Consider the following 25,116-nt stretch of genomic DNA (forward strand, 5'->3'; position numbering starts at 1 on the left):
ACTCACGCGGGGGGCCAGCCTGAACGATTCTCCCCCCCAGACCGGATCCCTCGCCCCAGCCTCACCTTTCCGGACGCCAGCGATATATTTGCCTTTCTCCTCACGTGGTCTGGGAGCTGCCAGTTCTGTAACCGGCACACGAGGGCGAGCGTCAGGAGCGGCTCAGCATCCAAAGCCCCTCGAACAGGTTCCCTGCTCTCCTTCACCTGCATTTATTTTAACCATTCACTTTTGGCTGAGGTCTTCACAGAACTCCTCTTCTACCGGCATAGTCTGCTCCTCACTCCTCCTTTTCCTCGCCCTTTTCCTCCAAGTATCCAGCAGCGGCAAGAGCAACCCTCAAGGGAGCGTTTGTTTGGTTTCTTTTTTCATCCCACTCGCTAACGCCAACTCTTCACCCTGCCCGATCCCCGAAACATCCCCAGGAAGAGTTTCAGAGCCGCTGGGGCAGACTGAAAACTCTACACGTTCCAATATGGATTCCCGGAAGAGCAGCGCTTCAGCCCTGTGCCGGTTCGCCCGGCTCGGAGGCACGTTTCCCGCCAGCCTGCTGCTCGCTCTCTTCGTCGGTGAGTACGCAGGAGATTCTCGGTAGCCTTCGCCTTCATCCCTTGCTCCTCGCTTTGCCCTCCGCTGCCGTTCGGCGCCTCACTTGTTTGACTCTGGGGCAGCAGCCAAAGTCACTCCAGCTTTTTGCCTACCTTGCACAAACCGGCGAGAGAGATGGGCTGGGTCGCACCTTTAACTACTTGTTGCATGGGGATGTTTTTTTGGCAGGTCGGCAGACTGGGAAACCCTGATGCAGTCCCTCTGCTGGTTTTCTGATGGCTTCCTGCCTATTTCGCAGTGCACGGCCTGGGCAGATGCAGGAGAGATTTTGCACTTGCACGTAATGTTCTTTCCAACACTGCTGGAAAGAACATTATACTAAATAAAAATCTAAATAAACATAAGTTATAAGGCACATTGAGGCTGTCCTCCCGATTTGCAACTAGGTATTTCTCTGCCTCTGGAGTCCATTTTTCAGGGCTGTAGTGGCTGCCATTGGACATTTATATATAGGAAAGGTGTTGAGGACGCAGTCAAGTGTTGTGTATCTCAGAGGGCGTGATGAGGGGGAGGCCGATGTGACACTTTGTCTCCTGGCACTTTCTGCCAGCCAGGAGAATTCGACTGGATAGAAAGTTACTCACAACTAGACTGGCAACACCCAGACCCATATCATGCGACACCGCTGAAGATTCTGGTCCTTCTGTTTCTATACTTCCTTTATCGCATGTCAGTGGGGCATGATGTAGCAAATGTACAGAGAGGTTTTTCCGATTGGAAGAGGCAAAAAAATAAAATGGTGCAGCTTAGAGGCGTTCGCATTCTAGCCTAACATCTCAGAGTACAGATGCTGGCATCTTTTTTCTGACACGATGCTGTATGCAGTTTGGATTCTGATGATATTTGCAAGATGGTGGGCTGTGTTTGTACTTGGTCAGTAAAGTTAAATAGGTTACTTTACTAGTGTTCCATGCTGCATTGGCATTCATTCTTCCAGACCTCACTTGCTAGACATAACGTTTCGACAGAAGCGTTTCAAACCCCAGCTTTCAACAAAAACAACTGCTTGATAAGTTAGATATCAAAAATAATAATACAATTAATTATGTAATACATTTTTTTTACATAGCAGTATTAATTAGTAATAAATAACTAGATACTTTGCATAATAATCACCCACATTAGACGAAGCACAAATGATTTACTGTGAATGATCCTCATTTCAGCAGGCCAGAAGGTTAAAGAGGTAATGTAGGACTTTCTGCTTTGATGAACACAGAACAGTCCCATATCGCGGTTGGGACATTTTGCAGCCCTGTCCCAGCCCGGGGGGGGGTTCTTTGCCTGAGTCTGAGTGCTGCAGTGGTGCGCTACGAATGTCATCATTAAAGTCAGCTTACGATGCTCCCAAAGCGTACGGTGTCCAAAACAGTGGTATGAATAAACTTTCTAAAAAAGCAGAGAAACATGCTCCCTCTGGAAAGGACGGCATGAAAGGTTTGTTTCTGCAGTCTGTGTAAAATAGAAATGGAGCCAGTGACCTGCAAAGACTGCCCCCCCCCCCCCCCCCAGCAGACCAGTGGATGCGCAGAGGCATTGTGGCATAAACATCTGATTAGTGAGGAAACAGCAGCTTGGTGACGCCACTGTCAAGGCAAAGTGTGGCTGGACTTCATTACTAGTAAACAAAGGCATAAAACCAAATGACATTTTTGAAGGGACTATTTTGAGGGAACCCCGGACAAATAAAACCGTGATATGTAAACTTTTAGATGATTGGCTCTTGTTCGTTACGCAGTTTGTGCCAAAAGTTATTCCAGGCTGCTAGCCTTGTAATCAGAGTCAGGCTGCTCCTTTGAGAGACGAGCCATATAAGTAAGCCTTCCACATCTTTCTCCGTACATAATGAACATCAACATGCATAGTTATCTGTCCATCCCTGTTCTATAACTGCATATCCAGCACTGAAAGCCTACAGCCAATCCCAGGAAGCACGCCGCTTAAGGCAGGGACACCTAATCCATTGCGGAGCATATAAATAATTATGTATACACAAAAAACACGTGCCTTTACGTAATTATGTATACATCAAATGTAAAGTATGAATACAGAGAACAATGGGCTCTGATTATCAACAAAGGTATGATACTGGGGGCACATTCACAATAATATTTGTGGAGTGAATTTTTGGTGGGGGGAGTCCCAGTGTTTCTCAAATTTGTCACCCTCAGATGGACACAAACCAGGGCTAGAGACCTTGGACCAGTAATGTGCGACCCCATAAGTAGAAAGGGGGAGGGGGTGAGAGTTTAATATTTCATGCCCTTCAGAAGAGGGGCACTTGAATCTTGATGGTGCTGCGTAAACAGGATGATTATTAACCACTACAGACCAAATCCCTGATCTAGCTTATTAAAAAGTGATGTTGGTGGTCAGAGCTGCTACCAGAACCTCAGCAATAGAGCTGATTCCAGTTGAAAAATTGTGTATATAATAAATGTGTAATAATTGTTAATGGGCCTGGCTCTTGCTATTTGTCAGTATAACCTACTAATACCTGGGACGAAATGATCCAAGGAGCATAAGAGTTCCCATGGATACACTGCCATCTTACGCAGTTTTCCAGGTCTCTCTTTTATTAATTTTGGTTTTCGGCATTTTATTAATTTTGGTTTAAGGCATCTCCAAAGCCCAGCAGACTAGCACAGCCATCAGAGTAGAACGTCTCCCGTACCTTCGAGTCATCGCTGGGAACGCCCAATCAGAAAAGCAGAAACCTGCGGATAAGGGCTGGAACACTGGGGCCGGGATGTACGGCTGGGTCAATTCCTCACTTAACATCCACGATGGGCCTGATCTCAAGCTCCAGCTCTTTGCTAAGTGATTCAGGTGTGGGTGTGTGTGTGTGTGTGGGTTGGGGGGCAGGGATGCATTCAGAAACGCTGCCCTTTGTCTGCTGGGTGGCGAGGCTTGCCCTTAAGCCCACTCGTCACAGTGCATCTGCAGTGTTATGGTGCAGTGATGGCGTCAAACTGAATATTTTAGCGGCCCGATATGCTAGACGATAATATATTCAAAATATGGGGTCATAGAGGCATCGCCACCTTGTTGTGTGATTCAGGCAAAGATGCTAATCTGTGAAAGTGTGACACTCTTACCATTTCCAGTTCACTGTATCATCCGTGTGAATGATTATTCATCTCTGATGCAGTATATTACATCTTAGATATTAGAAAATAAAGCTACATTAGCATCCATCAGTCAGAGAGCTATATAGCAATAGTTTCTTGTATGGGGTAATAATGTTTCTTTCCTACATTCCCTGTTTCCCGAGTTTTCCCAGCCTGCATGGCTCCCTGATCAACAGCCTGTCCACCTCTGCCCCTGTAGGATACTCTGTGTCCCCCTCTGCCTGTAATGCAGCGCTTAACCCAAGATTAGCTCCGAGCTGCTAGCGTTGGTGAGAGACGCTCAGGTTATACTCGTTTGAATCTCCTCACAACTCCCTAACACCCTCCGCACCCCCCATCTATCTTAATGAGAGCGAAAGAGAAAAATGAACAGAATCAGCCTTAGAGGGAGAAAGTTCATATGTTATTGTACTGCCCAAGCGGTTGCTTGAATGAAAAACCACTTAAATGAAAGTGACAGACTATGTAAAAGCTACTTTTCTGGTCGTACCTCACACACAGTGAATTGTGGACTCGATGAACAAACCTCCACTCAAACCATCATTCTTTAATTTTGCGACCTTCGCAGCTTTCAAACATCTCCTGATTGCATCAATGGCGCACAACCTTAGGGTCCTTCAGAGAAATTAAACGATGAAACGATAGAACCTAGTGCAAACCCGCGAGATGCTATAGAATCCTACACTGAACAATCTGATGAAGGCTATGTCAACTCAACAACAGCAATAATACCTGAACATCTTGAACATTTGCTTCAGACAGGTATTGTGGAGGCAGCCCCCTGGCGAACTCCTATTAAAGAACCAAAGGCAGGAGGATTATGGGTAGTGTGGGCTTTTGTGGTAGAGCTGTTTATTCCCGGTGAAATGACAGAGTCCTTTTCAGGCCACTGGCAAACGAAATTCAAGCACAGAAAAAGTCCCACAGGATTTGAAGACAGTTCGGAAAGACTATATCATCGCTGTTGATGTGTACACTGACCGTGGTGTGTTTGTATGGACTACAGCACATCCCCAGCTTGAGCTGGCCTACGTGAACTTGGGTTGAGCTGCATCTTAGGGTTATGATTCGGACATCAGAGTTAGAATTGTCATATTCAATTTCTGTATTATGCCAGCGATTCTATATAAATTATGCAGCAGCACAGTAGCAACGCGGCATGTTATGAGGGGGTGTAAACGTTTCGGTACTGGATGATCCCTGCAACGTATGAGTGGAGTCTGGGGGAGGTGGGGGTTACACAATTCAGGGGTTCATTTGTTGACTGCTTACTTCTCTTGTGGGAGTTTTACTTAAACACATACTGTATGCTTTGAGGGCAGAATGAAAAATCATTGGTTCAGAGAGATAACCAATCAGATTGTAGAGGAGGTTCTCTCTCTAAACAATCATTTTTCCTTCTGCCTAGTCGACATTTGATACAGTGTTTCTCAATTCGGTCCTTGGGGACCGCAAGCAGTATATGTTTTTGCTCCCTCTCAGCTCCCAGGAGAGAGGAAAAATGTGGACACTCTGGTAGGGAGCTAGGAGTGACGAAAAACGTGGACGGTCTAGGGCTCCCAAGGACTGGATTGGGAAACACTGCACTGAAACGTAGCCAGTTGTTTCAATAGCTCTTCCTTTATTTACACAACCACTTAGACTCTACAATATAATTTCCATACTATTAACTGAATAATACAATAATTCTGGCTCCCAGGGTGGCATTGTTATCTCATTATTTATTGAATAAAATAAACATAGAAAACCTAGAAAGAAACTATAGTAAATATAAAATGTTACAACTATCTTAGCTTAATAAATGCTTTTATTTCACTAGAATTTCCCTACCTATTGTACTTTAAAGCAAATATCATAATCCAGCATGCTTGCATTACATATTAATGGGGGACAGAATTAATTGGTCCTCGTTATCTTATTGAAAGTGCATTTGGGCGATTACCCATCTTCCACCTAAGCCAGACCTTTGCTGGGATGGATTCAATCCACTATGCTGTCAGATAAAAGGGTACAGCCCTGGTATAGTTTTGTTCCCCAAGGTACAGACAACATTAATATACCCCCAATGGTACGGAAATGTTCCTCAAGGTCCATTTCTGTACCTTAAATTAGACTGAATGGTACATGTACCTACAGCTGGATCCTTGAGGGTGCAGTCCCAGTGACAAGTAATGCTACCCTCAAAGATACAAATCTAACTTTTTTTCTGACAGTATACAATGTACAGAACTGGTATCTAATTACAAATAAAGCATATTCGTACATTTTATCAGTCATTCTGTAATGGAATCATGGTTGTTTGTACGTGAGCGTTATTCCGGTTTTTGCGTGACACGCACTAATTTCATTTAGGCTGACTCAGATGGGCATGTGCTGGAATGCTCTGGTGCATTTTGGTCATTTGCGGCGTTACTGTAAGTAATACCGTGCTTTCAGAAATCAGGAGATCCGGGGTTGCAGCTTTCTAGTCATAGGCCAGGTGCATTGTGGGAAAAACCGAGGACATAGATGCAGGGTGACGGACCGTTGCGGTGTCTTGTTGTTTTTAGACGAACCATTAAAAGGCTCCGCCCAATGAAATCGCTTCCTCAAGGTCTCAGTCTGTGGAGGCTTTGAAGAGATGCGTGAGCTGGACAGGAAGTCCTGCTGTCAGCACTTCTGTCCCATGAGGAAGGGGGGGCTGGGGGGGGGGGGTAATTATTCACTACCTATAGGTTTTGTGACGGCTTGGAGGAGGAGTGGACAGGGAGGAGAAGGAGGAGCTTGACTGGCAGCTGGTGCAAAGAGGGCGGGGCTTGGGAAGCACATCCAAGAGCAGGTGAACGACAGAAGCAGACGACGGAGGAGAAACGGGGAAAATGGCAGCAGGAGAAGGCAGAGATATGGAGAAAGAGGCGGTGTAGAAGGGGTGAAGGGGTACAGAAGGAGAGCGAGATCTACAGGCCGTTTTCAGTATGAGACGTGCTGTGGCTGTGAAACACAAAGCATTTCAGATTTGACTTCTGAAGTTGCAACCTCTCTTGGACTTGCTCTAAATCTTAGCAGTTACCTCGTCATATCAGCAGCTCAACCCCACCTTCTATATGTTCAAACGGTATAGATTTCCTTTATTACCTCATGGAGAGAGTTTATCAGCAGTAAATCCCGGTAGGACTGGATAGACTGGTTTGAGAGGCAGGGGAACCGTTAGCAATACTGTTTAGTCCATATTTCTCGTAGCCAGCAATGAAGGCATTTAAAGTATGAATTTTTGTACATATATTGCCTCACAGAGTAAGGCTATAGAACACAAAGTCATGTAGCTTTGGAAAAAAAAAACTAATTTTAAAAGGCTTTAGCCAAATCCAGAGACAGGCAATAAATAGTTATATAGCAAAATAATTTTGAGCTCTGAGATGGCGTTCCGTCTTATCCGCACTACAAAAGCAGAGACTGAGAGGATGAGGCCATACTTTAAACGAGCCTCTGCTTTTGTAATCGCATGGGGTCTTTAATTAAGACTGAAAAAAGCTTAACATCCCCCCCCCCCAGGGGAAGCCAGGTCCGCTCTTAGTGGTGATGGGTTTAGCTGCTCGCGGATGCCCTTGGACGAACAAGGACCTGGCGAGCGGTAAACCGTTTCATCTGCAGTTAAACACACCCTGTTCAGCGAGATTCGGGAGGGAGGGAGGGGGTCAAGATGCATGGTGGGGGGGGGGAGGGGGGCAAACCACTGAACGGGGCAGATTGTGGGGCAGCTAGAAAAAAAAAAGAGAAAGGAAACAACCAAAATAGAAAAAACAAAAAATAAATAAAGATGAAAAAGAATGCCCTTCCACCCTACCTTCCTCCCCCTCACTCAGGGATGTACGAATCACTCCATAATCTGGTAGCAGTGGGGAGGTGGCACAGAGATTTGGGTGTGTGAGCGAGGGAGCGACTGCCGGCACGTTACTGCCGCATCTCCGTGCCGCATTGTGAATGGGAAGAGAGAGGGAGGAGGTGAAAGAGAAAAAAAGGAAAAGCCGAGCACTGCAGAGCTCCTGGCTGTGGGCAGGGAGGGAGGCCGTGTCTGTGGGGGGGCTGTGTATGTGCACCTCCCGGGGAGAGCGGGCAGTGGTGACATTACTGTCCTCCATAAGCGGCTGAAGCAAACCGGCAACTCGCTCCCTTTCAAATCCAGCTACTTTGGGATAATTATAAAGATACGGACACTGGAATTTTTGGCAGCACGTTCTGGCTGAAGCAAATAAGATTCTGACATTATAATGACAGCGAGCAAGCCTCAGCACCAAAAGGCACCGCTTCCAAATACCGCAAATGTGTTGTCTGTCTAGTAATAATCATCCTTTTTTGTGGTGCTATTGAATGTTGTAATATGCTAAGCTCCAACTTAAGCGGTGGCTCCTCTATACTACTTCCTGTTTCCCGTAAGACTGTAGCAAGTGTGAAGTCTGCCTGTTTAGGGTCTTGTCTCAATCTCAGGTTCGTATCAGTGATGACTTACTGCATTCTTTACAACCACTGCTTTACTAAACCTATGACAGTTTAACGTCAGGCTTGAGTGCTTTTAGCTCACTACCAGTGTTACAGAAATGAGGTTTAGAGTTTCTGTTACAGTGTGTTCAGTGCATTAGAAGTCACAGCCAGCTAAAGCTTGTTTTTTAAGCAAAAATAGTTATAATTTCCTAACTGTTGACACATTGAATAGGGGAAAATCTTGCCAGTCCGATTAATAAGATTGTATTTTTAATTCCAAATTTTAATTTAAAAGCCCTTTCAAATTTGTTTACATTCTATTTAGAATATTCTGCAGAGCATTTCTACAATCTAATCTGTATATTGCGAAGTTCGTGACATGCATTATAACGCCATACTTTGAAACATATTTCGGCTTCCGGATTTCCCGATAAACAGACACATACACAGAAAGTAATTTTCATTACTTTATTGGTAACTATTAATAGCATGGAGCTTAAGTTTTTAAAGCAAAATTGGTAATACTTTACTTGATGGGGCACAAATACTTAGTAATTACGCAATTACTACTGAAGTATAAATCATGAGCAAATAGTGCAAAGGAGTTGCTGCTTGAGAGAAAAACAAGATTCATTAATGATGAGCAAATATGACATCAGTATTTCTTGTTGTGCTTTACTTCTTCCTCCCATAGGTTCTTAGTTGTTCCTTCAGTAGTTCACAAAGTTTTAAGGAAGTAACAGATATATTAACAAAAAAAAAGTAACTTTTACTTTTTACTTAAAAAGTAACTGCAGAAAAAGCTTGAGATAAACCATGCGTCACGATTCATTAATGATGAATTAACATGAGACCAGCATGTAACTAAGACTTAGTTTGTGGTTAATTAATACATAAGTAATAGTATAAAACTATGTTATTTGTGCCCTGTCAAGTAAAGTGTTACCACAAAATTAATATAAAGTGGTGGAAATGGCTTGTATCATGTAGATGTCTCCGTTTTTATCAGTACTGGGCCTTTTTGCAATTATCATTATCATCCATTATTACTTTAGCTGATTTCATCTATCCGTCACATATCCACTTATCCTCGGTGGGGAGCCTGAGAGCCGGTCACACTCAGCTTAGGGCATAAGGCAGAGGCACACCCAGTACAGACTGCTAGTCCATCACCCGGAGCACATGCCCCACTGGCAGTTTGCAGGTTCTGCTTCTCTGGAATGCATGTTTTTGATCTGCAGGAGAAAAACTGGAGCAAGCAGAGGAAACTCACATGACAGAAAGAGATCATGTACACTCACACACACACACACACTCACACACACACACACACACACACACACGCACACACACACACACACACACACACACATACACACAGACACACAGTAGAGAGAGAATTCAAGCCAGACTCACCATGCTTGGGACATTCTGATTGGTTAACAATATTTATATTAACCAACTTACATAAGTTATACATTTTTTACAAAAAATAACAGGCTTGAAGTCAAGGTTTAAAACAAAGTAATTCAGTATATTTAATTAAATTGATAAATTGCCCCTGAATGCATAAATGTGGCTTTTAATAAATTATGTCCCGTTAAATAAACATAAAGAAAATTACATTATTTCTTAGAAAAATACACTCAGCAGTACACTTTATTAGGCCCATTAGCTAGTACCAGGCAGGCGGACAAGTCGTGCAGTCATGGGCTCCACTCTGTGCACCACTTGTTGTGCTGAACTGTTATATTTGCACTTCCTGTTATGTCCTTGTTAGCGTTAACGAGTCTGGCGTTTACCTCTGAGTTCTATCATTACCGAACTCATACACTTTTTTAACACACAGCTAATTTGTTTGTCCTTCTCTGAAAATCCTAGGCATTGCAGTGTGTGAGAATCCCAGAAGGGTGGCTGATTCTCAGATGCTGAGCGCCAACACTTCTGGCACCAAGAATCGTACCACATTTTAAATCACTTTACTTCCTGCATCTGTTCTAATGCTTAACCAAACTGAAACTGGGCCCCTTGGTCTTATTTGGGTGCTGAGTGTATCTAGTTATACCCACATGATGTTTTGAGGACCATCCTGTACCTAATAAAATCGCCATCACAACTTAAATATCAGAATTGGAAAAAAAATATGGCTGCATTATGTTGTCAGCATTATTTGTGAGCGTGATTAATGCTGGTGATTATTATGACACGCTACACTTCCTGCACACTTCCGGAACTCTGGATTTTTTATCTCGCTTTAGCAGTTGTTCTCCGGGGGTCTGCATTCAGTTGCCGACTCCTTTTTAGATGGAGATGATTGGATCAGCAGAAATTTCTGAGCTCACTGAGGCCACATTCTATACATCCAGCAACAGCTAACGCTGCGGTAGCGCATTAGCACGCATGCTAACAGAGCGTTGCTGTTGCGGTGTGTGTCCCTACTTAGGAATTCGTTATCGTACTCCCTCCAAGCTGACAACTTCATGTATAACCTTCCTGTTTCTTAATGTTTTCGCTGTTACTACTATCCTCTTGGCGTAACTTGGGGTAACTTTGAACACTGCTGCCACCCCCCCCAGAACCCAGGGTTGGGTGTTTGAATCCCGCTCACAGTCTCAGTTTTGAAGGCAGTTTTTTGTTAAAGGGGTTTTTGAGTTCTTCTTGCAGTCCAAAGACATGCAGTTTGATTAATTAATGTCACTGTAGTGAGGGTTTGTGTGTATGTGTATTCAGTAAACCCCCCAGGCTGTTGCCCCCTCCCCCCAGCAACCCTGATCAGGATAAACAGATGGAGATGGATGCATGAACCACCCCCCCATCTCATCTTACCTTTTGGTCCTGAGTGGTCATCCCTCCATCTCCATCCATTTTCTATATCTGCTTGTCCTATTCAGGGTCACAGCAATCCGGAGCCTATCCTGGTAAGCTACAAAATTGGGTGCCAACCCATCACAGGGCGGTAAATAACTAACCATTTTTTTAGAAGGGGGGGACCAGAGTACCTAGAGAAGAGAGGGAGAACACACAAACACCACACATGCAAAGGCGGAGAATCAAACCCCAGTTACAGTGGTGCAAGGCAATAGCGCCAATCACTGCACCACCCCCAGCATGAGACTAAGCGTCTCCCTATTCCACCTTGCCCAGATTAAAATTAAAAACTGAATCGGGACACATGGACTGAGACAATCCGCACTGGGGGGTGCGGCAAAAACACACTGTGCAGGATAGATTTATTTGGGGGTAACCTTGACTAAAGTGTTCACGGATTGCCACGCAAGGAGAGCATCGCATGAGGAAAAATGAGAGAGAGAAACAAAAATATTAAGGGAGATGGAGTGGAAGAGAAGAAGTAGGAAACAGAGGGAAAAAGGAGCCAAAATGTGCCGTGGCTGAGCTTAAAATTCAGGCCAATTCACTCTGTGCTTACTGGAGGTTTTTTTTTTTTAAATGAGGGAGGCTGGGCCGGTCCTAATTTGCTAATTGCCCCTGTTAATGAGCCATCGCTATCTCTGAGCTGCAAATTGATTTGCCGTTCGGCACACTTTGATGTGTGCTCTTAGACACATGCCGTAATTGCCAAATTGTTCGTGTTGCATTCGAATTCAGCTTCTGAAATGCAGAAAAATGGATATGTCACCCCACCAATGGCGTCTTTGTTGCGATGGCCGGCGTCACCTAGTTCTGCTGTTAATGCGACTGAGGTGGCGGTGGGTCGAAAAGCGAAGGCGCAGCAGTTTCTATTGCGATTTTGCAGGATCGAGCAGAGCGTTGCTGCGGAGAAGGGAATACTCCCCCTTAGAGTCTCGACGGCAGCTCTGACTGCAGAGATGCGCAGGAACTTGCACTGACATGCATGGGTGCTGCGCGCCGACAGCTTCACAGCGACACGGGTCCATGAAGATTAATTAACATTCCGTCTTATGCACGCCCATTCTGTTTGCTACCATGTGAAGCTCACTACTTTATGATGATGGAGTATTAAGCAGTATGCCATTCTTCCATACCCCCCCCCAATCTCCCCCCACCCCAGCCAATGACTTACTGCAGTGAGTGTATGTTGTAATGCAGACTCATCCAAACCAGCCATCGCAGGACCGACATTTTGAAACCAACTGTTAGGGGCAGGTGAATCAGTAGATCTGATTAACTGATTATCTGCAGTATTCAGAATTGTGAATGCTTGACTTTTTCCACCTTTCCGTCTGCCGGTTTTATTGATGTGTCAGTTCTACCAATTATTCCTAGATTACAGTTACAACGCGATTTTTTAGATTTTATTCCTAAAATGCTGTGGTTTGATATTGTGTGTGTGTTTGTGATGTGTATATTACATTGTGGAGACCAAATGTCCCCATAATGGGAAAAAAAACCTATAATTTTGATATTTAGGGGACTATTTTTTCGGTCTCCACAAGGGGAAACTTAATTTTAGAAATATCTGTCTCTGCTATGAAAAAACTAAAAATTGTATTTTGCTTGGTTGAGTCGAGTTTTGCCTATAGAAATGAATGGACAGTCCATGCAAAGATATGGATAGAAATGTAAGCATGTACACACGTGTGTGTGTGTGTGGAGTTAGTACATTGTTCCTGTTTTGTGTACTTTTCCCCCAAGGAGTCTGTTTTCCTGCCATAATCAAAATACATGTGGTTATGTGAATTTGCAGGCCTAAATTGCCAAAGGTTTTATGAATGTGTTTGTGTGATCTCATGTGGTCTAACATCCTGTCCGGAGCACCCATTGCCGGTTGCCTTGTGCCACCTTGGGGTGAGATCCAGGCTGACATCATTCCTACAATTGATTATTGAATGTGGAATATGAATAGAGATGTTACATCTTAACCAATATGTCTTTCATTCACAAATTGTATTATTAGTAAGTCATTATATTACTGGCTTCTATTACATCAAGAATGGAAAATGTATTATGTTACTGGCAACTCAAATCCACGGTTGACTCAGATCTTGTAGTGACAGGTGTAACCACAGTGACATCCGTCTACTGTGACGTCATGTGCATACCTTCTATAGAGAAACTTCTGGAAGTAACATTCACCTTGTCAAGGAATTCGATCACAAATAAACAAAACAAAACAATATTTACCGGATCAAGTTCTAGTGGTTTAACTCTCATGTAACGCTCTGTTCCTGAGACTTGGACAACTGGACAAATATTTTAATACATGATGAGGTAACCGGGGCAGCATGGTGGTGCAGTGGTTAGCACTGTTGCCTCACACCTCTGGGACTCGGGTTCGAGTCTCCGCCTGGGTCACATGTGTGTGGAGTTTGCATGTTCTCCCCATGTTGTCGTGGGGTTTCCCCCCACAGTCCAAAAACATGATGAGGCTAATTGGAGCTACTAAATTGCCCGTAGGTGTGCATGTGTGAGTGAATGGTGTGTGAGCGTGCCCTGCGATGGGCTGGCCCCCCGTCCTGGGTTGTTCCCTGCCTCGTGCCCATTGCCTCCGGGATAGGCTCTGGACCCCCCGCGACCCAGTAGGATAAGCGGTTTGGAAAATGGATGGATGGATGAGGTAACCGATATTTAAAATAAATTTGACATTTGAAACAGAAGGGATTTCAAAGATAATACCCAGCTGACAGGGAAAATTACCAGAACTTTAGCCAATGTTATGTGAAGGTCTTCATAAAGTTGGCAGAAAACGTTTTTACTGCAACATCAATGGAACGTTATTTCTACATTTTACATTTTAGTAAAGGTCCTGTCAATCTCAGCACAATAACTGTACTGCAAACATGCTGCCCAGCCTGGACCCTGTGTGTTACCCACTAGGTCCCTCCTTTACTTTTATATTATTAGGCTTAGTTGTATAAGTAGTTTACTTGTGGGATAACATTCTGTGAACATCAGGAAAACTGGACACTTTGAATGTTTCCATACCTTAATTGTAATATTCGGTAAACATTCCTAGAATGAAAATTTGAATAAAAGTGTGAATGAAACAACTATCCCATGCTACACACAAAAAAGGTTTATAAAAATGTGCCTGCTTATTAATAACATTGAACATATGTATTTAATTGGTCCAAATTATAAGATATTATGAATTCTTTACAAGTCTAATGTTAAGTTTAAAGTTAAGACCTACTGTATCCAATACATCAGTGAGTAAATCTTCTAACCCCATTTAAATCTCATACACTAAAACAACTAAATAGCAATAAAATATTCTTATGGGAATTTTAATTTGCATTTGCAGTAAATAAAAATTAATTGTTAGGCAAGAGATCTTCCCTGTATGGACATTCGGGTAAAGAGAGAAAATCAAAGCCTGGAAGAAAGATGCCATGAGAAGAGCAGCGGGTATTTTTCTGACACTGTATTTGTCTGCAGGAAATATCTCAGAGTCGTTCTCTTCTGCATATCCGCCATATATTTATGTAAACAGTAATTTAGCCAGTGGTGGAGTTTCTGGATTGTGGGAGCTGATAAGAAGCTAAAACCTTGAAATGGTGAGGAATCACTGGCTCCCTGCGACTGGCTTCCAGACTGACCGTACAGTATGTTTCCGACATGCGTATGTGTCTAGTTCTGCAGAAAAACACATCAAAGAAAAAATATTGGAAAAAAAAACAAATACACACACACAGAAACACATATACATTTTGCATAGTACACACATGTTCATCTGTGCTCTGATCTCTCACGGCTGTATGTGCATTTCCACCTGGGATCAATAAAGTTCATCCTATTCTTAATATATGATGGCCAGAAGAGAATTGAATAAATGCAACATCTATGAATGAGACTGGTTGGTAAAATTTGGTCATTCCTGACCTGTTCCCACATTTTGGTCTCATGGAGACTATTCCGGCTGGCCTCCCCGTTTTTGACAGAAGTAATTCGTACTAATACATCTGCGCTCCTGCCACCTGTCAGCATTTCTCGTACCCAAATGCCACAAAACCCTGCATTTTCCCTTAAAAGCTGAACAGTTGGGATTAAGTTATATATATTACATTGGCAAAGAGGCTTAGGTGTTTATTTCGTAAAGGATGGGCAGTTTAGCTAGGGGATATGACCTGCTCTCCTCTAGCCACTTGTGGATGAACTACAGTTGAACTGATTCATTGAGCATGGAGGGAAGGGCATCCAATCTGATTCTGACCCTGATGGCTGTAATGATGCTACTGCTTAGTTCCTGTTCACTCCTCAAAAAGCAGCAGTCCAAGGCATGAATTACTGATGAGGAACCAGAGGGTTTAAAAACAGAGATGATGCCGGTGTAATGGCTATAAATACCAGTGGCTCAGAGGTGGCACGGATGGAAAAATAAAAACACCCCATTTTGATCTCACCTGCTGTTGTACTCTCCCGTCTTGAGTAGAGCCATGAATGGCCACATTTCCATGCTCAAGGGGCTCTGGTGTCAGTGCGTCTGTGTCTCTCTCACTGAACAGACTACCCTGCCATGGAAGCAGAATGCGATTCTTTCAGATTAACTCAGCAATGAAACAACCAATCACAGGGAAACAGGGGCATGGCTAAGAAATCTTAGGCCACTTAACCAGTGATGGCCAAATGATGTTGCATCCAGCTCGCCATTCTGCCTGTGTCATCTTCCATGTCTGACCCGCTGCCTCACCTCTAGTTGCCTGGCGATTGGAAGAAGACTCGGCATTGGCTTGTCATCTTCCCTGCTTTCCAGTTATTTCCCGAATCTTATGATTGGGACAATGTGACTTGACTCTTATTTGACTATCCCTGCCGGCCCCTGGAGGATGGGCTCCCCCTTTGAGTCTGGTCCCTCCCAAGGTTTCTTCCTTCTTGGGAGTTTTTCCTTGCCGCTGTCGCCTTTGGCTTGCTCACTGGGGGCTTTGGGTGCAGATGCTGTAAAGCGCTTTGAGACAATGTAATGTTGTGATAATGCGCTATACAAAAATAAATTTGTTGTTGTTGTTTCATGAACCATTTGCGGTATTTTCTGACCCCACTAGATGGTGCTCTTGGTTTGCTTTGGGGGATACTTTGATCCCTTTTTTGGACAGAGAGCACCATCTAGTGGTGTCAGAAAATACAGCAAATGGTTCATAAAGCTTAATTTGACCATTACAACCCTTAACATAAGACCACTATTAAAATTCAGGCACTCTATGCAGGTATGACTCCAGCTCATTATCATGATCATTCAGGCCCCCTCTTTGCATTTCCTACCTCAATCCAAGTGTCCTGTTTGACCTTTATGACTTCTTTCCCTCTGCTCTTCCAGGGGTGTGGTATTCACAGGCACTGGAGGTATCTGTGGGTAAGGTACATTATGTCGAGGCTATGAATGGCAGCACTGTCCTTCTACCCTGCACCTACAGCAGCTGCATTGGCATCAAGAACCTCTACTTCAACTGGCAATACAACGACAACGGGACCATGCTGAAGGTGACCAATACCGTCTGGCTTCATAATGACTAACAGATGCCAAGTATTATGATAAATGTTCAGAGAAATTTTCACTGGATCTCAAGTGAGCTTCAATTCTGGCAGAGAATAAACTACACAGACTATATATATTTTGAGTCTGAGTAAGAACTTTTTAATGTTACTACTTTAACACGTCTGAGAACATACCTGAGGAATCTTGGATTCCTCAGAAATACCACAATTTGCCTTCAAAAACCCTACTTCACAAACGCTAGAAATCTGCCATCTCCTTGGTCTCCCATCTGTCCAGCTCATCCCATTCAAATTCTATGGATCTGAAATCTGGAGACTGTGTATTAAGGCCATTAGTTTTGATTGTTCTTTACTTACCTTCTCTGCCATATAGATCTTGTACAATTTTGTACTGACGTATACTACCTTAATTCATTCAGTGCTGTTCCTCAATTCCCATCCCATCCAAAACTTCTAGCTGTGTGAGGCAGTCATCCCCATCGAAGGTGTGGACCCAAACGTGCGGGTCTATCACGAGCGGGTAGAGTACGTGGGATCCAGCAAACACAACAACATCTCCATCCTACTGTGGAACATCACCTTCAGCGATGAAGGAGAGTACACATGTTTCGCTCGCAACCCTAAGGAAAAGAATCGCAACCACAGTGCCATCTTCACGCTTATTGTGGTGGACGAGCGTAAGTCTGTTACTTGGGTTACCCTGTAAAAAAACACTGGGAGCCCAGGTGTTCACGCAATGGGATACAGCAGGGGTCTCCAACTCCGGTCCTGGAGAGCTACTATCCAGTAGATTTTCAGTCCTTTCAGTGTCTTCTGACAAGCCACACCTGTTCCTGGTATTTGCCTGAGAGCAGGTGTAGCTCATCAGAAGCCAGGTAGGATAGAAAACCTACTGGACGGTAGCTCACCAGGACCGGAGTTGGAGACCCCTGGGCTACAGTATTATATAAAGGCTGCTTAAACTAAAGTACTGAAGAAAGCACTTTAATATCAACCAATGGTCTCTTTTCTTTTGCAGTGAAGGTGGTGGACAACACCCTGACAGTCATCATTTCCTCCGTAGTAGGAGGTATTATTGGCTTGATCATTCTCATAATGGTGTTGAGGGCCGTCATTCAACTCGTCATGCGCAAGGTCCAGGAGAAGAAGTGAGTGACATCAATGAAGGGTTGGGGGAGGTGCAGAGGGGTACAAAGAGGACTATATAGAAAGGGCATACAAGAAATACCACGGTACATCTAATCAATGTAGAAATGTAGAGCAAGGTTACAGGTAGTACTGTAATGTAGCAACTTCAAACAAAAACCTGTATTAGGGAGAACAGTCAGGATATAACTAAATACACTGGTGTAGAGTTTCTCAGTGTTGCACATTTCCTATAAGGACAAGTTAAAGGGATTTTTTAAATATCCCTCTAAATTCCATCCATCCATTTCCCAAACCGCTTATCCTACTGGGTTGCGGGGGGTCCGGAGCCTATCCCGGAAGCAATGGGCACGAGGCAGGGAACAACCCAGGATGGGGGGCCAGCCCATCGCAGGGCATTCACTCACACACCATTCACTCACACATTCATTCCTACAGGCAATTTAGCAACTCCAATTAGCCTCAGCATGTTTTTGGACTGTGGGGGGAAACCGGAGTACCCGGAGGAAACCCCATGACGACATGGGGAGAACATGCAAACCACACACAGGAAACTCCCCAGGCGGAGACTCGAACCCGGGTCCCAGAGGTGTGAGGCAACAGTGCTAACCACTGTACCACCATGCCGCCCCTCCCTCTAAATTTTTATATATATATAAAAAAATCATTTCAATAAGCAACTGTACTTGAAGGATGAAATAATTTGACTTACGCAACAGACATTTTATAACAGTAACCCTGAAAGGAGATTCTAGGCTTTTCTCCCGGGGGCTGTGAAGTGAAAGAGCTCGACCAGTCATTCATCCAGATAAACAAATTTGAAGGAAAAAAAAACTAAATACATTTACAATAAGTTATTATTACACATTTATATGACTAACACAAGCTTTATTTCCCTATAAATTCACAATATACAGTCACCCCTTCACATTCACGAAGGTCAGGGGCGGAAGATCCAAGTGAATGTGAAAATTCATGAATAGTGTTTGGGCCCTTCAACCTCAACCCGTAACATTCTGCTACCCTGAACAATAACGTAAACAGCCTATTTATTACCAATGTCTAAACAAACAGTACTGCACTGTACACACTGCATGTGTAATTACTTTGTCATTTCCTATAATGGCCTATCAGTATAGTACATTTACATATTTGTGACTTATGTGTCGTCTGCAAGTTTCTTCGATCTTGTTCACGCATAAATGAAACCGCAAATGTCGGATAGGTGAATCTAGAGGGGAGGCTGTAATTTCTTCTTTATTGAACTTAATATTTTCACATACATTTTCATCTGACCAGTAGGGGGTGTAATTGCACGCCCAGCAAAATCACCTATGGTAACCCTAGCCCTAACGCTAACTTTGTGCCATAACTTTGTGCCAAACATTTTGTGAGGTCCTGTCCTTGACTACACTTGGCTATCAGTCTCTCACATCCCTCTATTTTCCCCAACAGTAAAGAGTGCCTTGTGAGTTCTTCAGGGATTGACAACACGGAGAACGGCATCTCTGGAGCCAAAGCCGAGAACAAGGCTACACCAAAGGCTTGAAAACATGTCTGTTTGTATCTATATATCTATATATCTATATATATATATATATATTTATACATGTATATATGTATACAGGCAAAAAATATATATATATGTGTTAAATAGGTACATAGAAAGAATATTACAAAAAAGGACTGTTTTTCGTTAACTACCGAAAACTTATTATATATAAGTATATCACAAATATATACATATATATTTTAAATTTTGCTTGAGAATGGGGAACATGAGATGTACCCTGTAATCTCTCTGGGCTGGATCTGCGCACCCCCATGACTACCCAAGGTGAAGACTGCACTCAAAACTGAAGTCAATCCAGATTGTCCCAGTGTGAATACGACAGAACACGCTCACGAAAGCCAACTCTTCAGACTGCCTGTAAGGCAGTAAGCTGGATACCCTCCGTAAAATGGTATCCACATTCAGAGAGTAACTGATGATCTGTGGCCCAATATAGTTGTGTTCAGTCCGGCTTTGCATTGAAATTAACAGTAAATCACACACTGCCACGCTGCTAAGTGCCATATAAATACTACAGCACAAAAAGCAAATTCCAGGCTTGGTTTCCTGGTTTTACAGTTGTAAGATTCTGCCGTAAGCTTCACACCATGATCAATACTGTTTTTTGTGAAGGGGATTTTAAATTCTGAAACAATATACATGGTTCAGATGTTAATCCAAGACAGAAGAACAGGAGAACTTTCTTAGACACGACACGGCACTGGATTTAATTTTAGACACGACGACGAATCAACACACTGTGGATAATTCAATGCAATACTTGACTGTATACAACTATATAAGATATTCTAAAATTGCAGTTCTGCTGACAGGTCGATTTAGCGGAGTAGCATGTTAGCACTGAGGTAAACCGATTCGCAGAATGAATGTGAGATGCTGAGCAGTCATTGGAGTGTGGATCCGGATCCATTCCAGTTCTGGTTCAATTCACTTTGCTTTAGATGAAACACAGGTGCCTGTTAAAGCTAGTAGCCTCCTCTGCTTTAAGCGAGGACATAACCTGCTACAAAAAAACAAGAAATATAAAAACACTAACAAAAAAATAATAAAACACCTTTAAAAAGCAAAATAAAAAAAAATATTAAAAAAGAGACAATCCCTAAAAACCGATCCCTCGTAGAAAATGAATGAACTATTACAATGCTGCTTCTAACAATTAGCTGATGCATTTTTTTGGCATGTGAAAATATTTTATATACATAATGCTCAACGCAGGAAATACTGCTTATTTATTTTTCAATATTCTTCGCTTTGTTTTCCCCTTGTGTCACCAATTTGAACTTCAAGGTGGTTCAAACTCCAATGGCGCAAGGTCAGCTGAAAATCTGGGCGATGGAGAACACGGCAGGGCCAAGTGTTTCCATGGGTCAGAAATTTTCTGCTAAGCACCATTGCCAAAGCCCACTTTGGTGTCCACCACAGCCCCACCTCACCTTCCTCTGTGTCCTTGGCCCTCGCTAATGAGTGACTAAAATAAGCACTGCGATCCATATACTGCTTATGTGACGCGTTCTGTTACCATAGTCTTACTCCAGAATAGAAGTTCATCTTTGTCATCTTGCTCGTTGTAAAGTGTTGTAAGACCTCTGGTAAGTCAGGCGAATTCTCTTACAAAGTTAGAAAGTGCATGCCTGGTCATATTCCGGATGTCATAGAAGTTTTGTGTACGAAGAAGGAAGGTTGAAAACAATGGCAGGGAATTCATTCGAGGCCAACTTTCGAATGCACAAACTTGTGTCTCAGTTGTACTAGCACAAGTTCACTGGAACTCAGTGTAACTAGGTTATGCACAGTGTAACCCAGGTAATATCATTAAGGTATTCATCCATCCATCCATCCATCCATCCATCTACCCACCCACCCACCCATCCATCCATCCATCCACCCTCCAACCACTTGCCTTCAATAGGTTGTCAGTTGGGTGTAGGGTCTGGAACTTACTCTAAGCAACAAAGACCACAAGGTAAACACCATAAATGAAAGATAACACACAGTAATATTGTTAGGCGACAGGCACAATCCAGAGATATATAATGTACAGAATTGTTTCATCTAGTCCTTTAGTTCAGTGCCAAGGTCTGTAGAACCTAAAATGTAGAATTATTCTGCTGCAGAATCCAAAGTGCATAGGTCAACCAAAGGTCACCAGCAGAGGGCACTGTGAGGTATTGCTAAAGTGCAATGGTGGGCACTAGAGTCCGGCCCAAGTGCAACGACAATACATTTTAGAAACAAATGTAATCAGTTATATTGCCAAACAGTGATAAAAATCAGTATTATTATAGTATATTCGGAGTTCCTTTACACTAAAGTTTTCTCAAGTATATTGTAATTCTAAAGGTTATATATCAACGAATGATGCATCAGTACCTCTTTAATCTAATGTTGCCATTTAACGTTGCTAATATACCTCTTCACATTGCTTTTGTGCATTAACTGCAGAACAACTGTCACTGAATGTCACTTTGAATCATTCAGCTGCAAATGCAAATGCTGGAATTGCAAATGCATACAGTATGCCTGCTCCCACCACTGCATGGTAGAGGGGGTGGGCCGGTGGCAGGGAAAGCGTCTTCTGGCACTTTAACAAGGGAGGTTCACCAACGTTTGAGTGTGCGGAATATCGTTATCATTTTAAAAGAATGATACAGATGCAATGCATCATGGGGCAGGAATGGAAGATGTGCAGTGATTAGCCATATTTTGAAAGAATATGAATATTGCCACCTTCCACCTTGATGAGCACATGCCAGCAAGTGTTTTTAAGAAAAAAACACGTAATTTTCCTGCGGGAATTGGGGAGCTGCTACAGCCTGAGGAGTGAGTAGGGTAATGACTTGGGGAGTCAAAGCGCTGGACGGCATAACTCGTGACTCAGTCACCTACAGGCTGAACGTTTGCTTCTCCACTTCCTACAGGACCTGCATTAATGACTCAATTAACACTTTATTATCACACTGTGCTTGTTTTTGGAATTTAGTTTTCATTCTTAGAGAAAAATAATATCGCTAGCAATAATAAACGTAATCGTGCTTATTTTAAGAAATCAGGCAATGCAATAGCCAGCATTAATGATGCATGTGCCCAGTACATCCCTGACAGCCATCAATCCTTGATCTTGACATGGAATTAAAGCCTGGAGTCGCTTTGTCTATCGAATGCACTATTTTTTTAGCTGTTCCTATTGGTCAGGGCATGCTAACCTTTTGTTCTCATTTTGTTGTAAGAAAATGGCACTAAGAAATGTGCCTTTTTTTATTTCCTGTCAGCTGCCGGTCTCTGCCTAGGGAGAGACCTGTGGCGACACATGTACCATGTTTGTGGTGGATCACTGACGCATGTACACACAGAAAAACACACAGGACGAACAACCAGCAAGGCCAGAAGCTTTTTGTCAAAGGGGTGCTTGCCTGAGTTGCTGGCAGAGAATTAGAAGTGCAGAAAAAGTTCATCAGTCACTGTGACTGACGAGTCGATACGTTTGGTGATATATGATGTAAGTTCTCTAAGTTCATATATATTGACAAGCTCATTGGTAGCCTGATACAAGTGTAAATGCAGACTGACAGGTGGGGGGGGGGAGAACAATCTCTAGCTCCTGTTGTGTTTTTCTGTTTAATCATCCTGTTTGGTTTTGCTCTGCGAGAGTCACTGAGACCTTTAGCACAAGCAAAGGCTAAAACCTGACTTATTTCTTCCTGAACGTTCCCATCTCAGATGACTGTGTCAAGTGTAGTTAAAGAAGTCTCAGTCTCTGGGCTTGACTGCTTAGGTCTGGCTGTAACAGGGCTGGGAGGACCATGTGATAGTGTCACAGAGGACTCACTGCATGCCTCTTCCCCTCCCTCGCCCCCAAACCTGCGCCACAGTAACATACATACAGCTCTCACCTAACCAGGATTCCAAGATGGCAGCTGGGCCCCTACAAAGGCATGTGCTCAGGCAGCATGAAACTTAATAATAAACTTAATAACCGATATTAAAAAGCTGGGCTTCAACAGAACTTAAGCAGGGGACCAACGGGGTCTAAATTTCCAGGCCTGTTTTTCACTTACAAAATATGACTAGCAAATTCTAAAATGTATGTTGTTCTCTTTGGAAATTTTTTTCAATTTCAAACACGTGATTAAAAAAAGAAAAAGTGATTCGAAAGTACAAATCCTGATAATACTGCAGTTTTTACCTGAATTTTAAATGACTATCCATGGCTCACTGCCTGAGCGGCTCCTGCTCTCACTGCCACGCCATGAGTTTGTGAAGTCTGCTCTGCTCGACACATTCCAGCGCAGAGATGGCCGTCGAGTCTCCTCACAGGCTGCCCCCTCGTTCGCCCAGCTGTCCCTCCCGTACCCCAATGCTGGACAAACTGTAGCCCATCTACAATCCAGTTACGATCTGACCCTCGTGGCCGACACCGCGAGAGAGGCTAAAGTTTCCCATTGACGGGCAACCCACACTGGCTTTGGTAGGAGCTTTCGGGACGGTCTGACGGCACGCCACACAATGGCGGCGATATGGCGGGCAGGATGGGAGAGTCCGCAGGCGAGATCCACACACACACACACGTTCAGCCACATGAGGCGGGAACATCTACATAGACGTCTTGACTTTGACCTCTACTGCACATCCTCATTTCATTAGAGGTTGAGCTGTTTTCATCAGACGTTCACTCTTCCCCCCCCCCATTTTGAAATGCTACTGTACTTTGTGGGTCAAAAAAAAATGGGGAAAGCTAGCTCTGTGGGGCCCTTGACAGAGACCCCCTCCCCCCTTACCCCAGGCTCTGCTGTAATTCTCCGTGGGACACTTTGTCGCCCCACTCAGTTCCTCTGTCCTCATGGCTTGTTTCAGAACAAAAATAAAGCAAATGTGCAACCGATTCCACCTTGTCCTCCTTACAATATCCTTCATCTATCTGCTCATGACTATGCACTAAAGTAGTTTATCTGGATTGTAAAAAAAAAAAAAAAAGTATCTATTAAGAATAAAACTTTGGATAAAAGCTGCTTGTTGGACTGATCTGTGTGTAACTTGTGTCCATACCATGACGCCTTAATATCACATCTGCTACAACCATCTCAGTGAAAGTCACAGGCAAAAATAAAGCAAAACAAGTCAGTTATTCAAAATCAGGCCCCCGCCAATGTGTTTTTGATGCCATTTATTCAGCATTGCATTGATGCTTATCCCAGAAAGCACATGGCAGTAAGTAAGGAACACCTGGGATTGGATGCCATTGCAGGGTGAAAACCAGGCATGGACTGGCCATCAGCAAGTCTGGGAATGTTCCCAGTGGGCAGATCTTACTTACTTATCGCTGCCATAATATAGTCTATATGTAGCCATGTATTGTACAGCCAACCGGTTAACCCTGATCAGCAAAATACACTAAAGGTATCACCACCCCCCCGGAAACAGTCAAACACCGACATGGGGCAATTTTAGAGATGCCAACTGACATGAAGACGGAACACAGGGACTCTACACACATTCATTTTCATATCTTTGTGGGAACTGTCCATTCATTTCAATGGGAAAACCCCTAGTCCCAACAATGACAATTATCGTCTCTTATTCAATCTTAGCCATAAGTAACCAAACAAAACGACTTTTGGAATTTAGATTTTTGATTGCAGTTAGAATTCTATAGATTTCAGGTTCCCCTCTGGTCTCCACAATGTAATATGCATAACCCACACAAACAGCAAAGGTAAGAATCACAGATAAGCCTTGAAATACAAACCAAGGTAAAAAAAAAAAAAAAAGTATTTTCCCCGAAACATAAAA

At 43.3% G+C, this 25,116-nt stretch overlaps 1 protein-coding gene across 1 annotated transcript; it reads left to right on the forward strand.

Annotated features, from left to right (window-relative positions):
- Positions 1 to 434: 434 nt before the first annotated feature.
- On the forward strand, positions 435 to 24,331 carry scn4ba (sodium channel, voltage-gated, type IV, beta a). Its single transcript, XM_048981364.1, has 5 exons — positions 435 to 569; positions 16,432 to 16,595; positions 17,068 to 17,287; positions 17,629 to 17,758; positions 19,212 to 24,331. Exons 1-5 carry the CDS (start codon positions 476 to 478, stop codon positions 19,303 to 19,305), a joined length of 702 nt encoding a protein of 233 aa, XP_048837321.1. The 5' UTR covers positions 435 to 475; the 3' UTR covers positions 19,306 to 24,331.
- Positions 24,332 to 25,116: the final 785 nt, after the last annotated feature.

Source organism: Brienomyrus brachyistius, chromosome 17 (assembly GCF_023856365.1).
Source record: "Brienomyrus brachyistius isolate T26 chromosome 17, BBRACH_0.4, whole genome shotgun sequence".
Classification (NCBI taxonomy): domain Eukaryota; kingdom Metazoa; phylum Chordata; class Actinopteri; order Osteoglossiformes; family Mormyridae; genus Brienomyrus; species Brienomyrus brachyistius.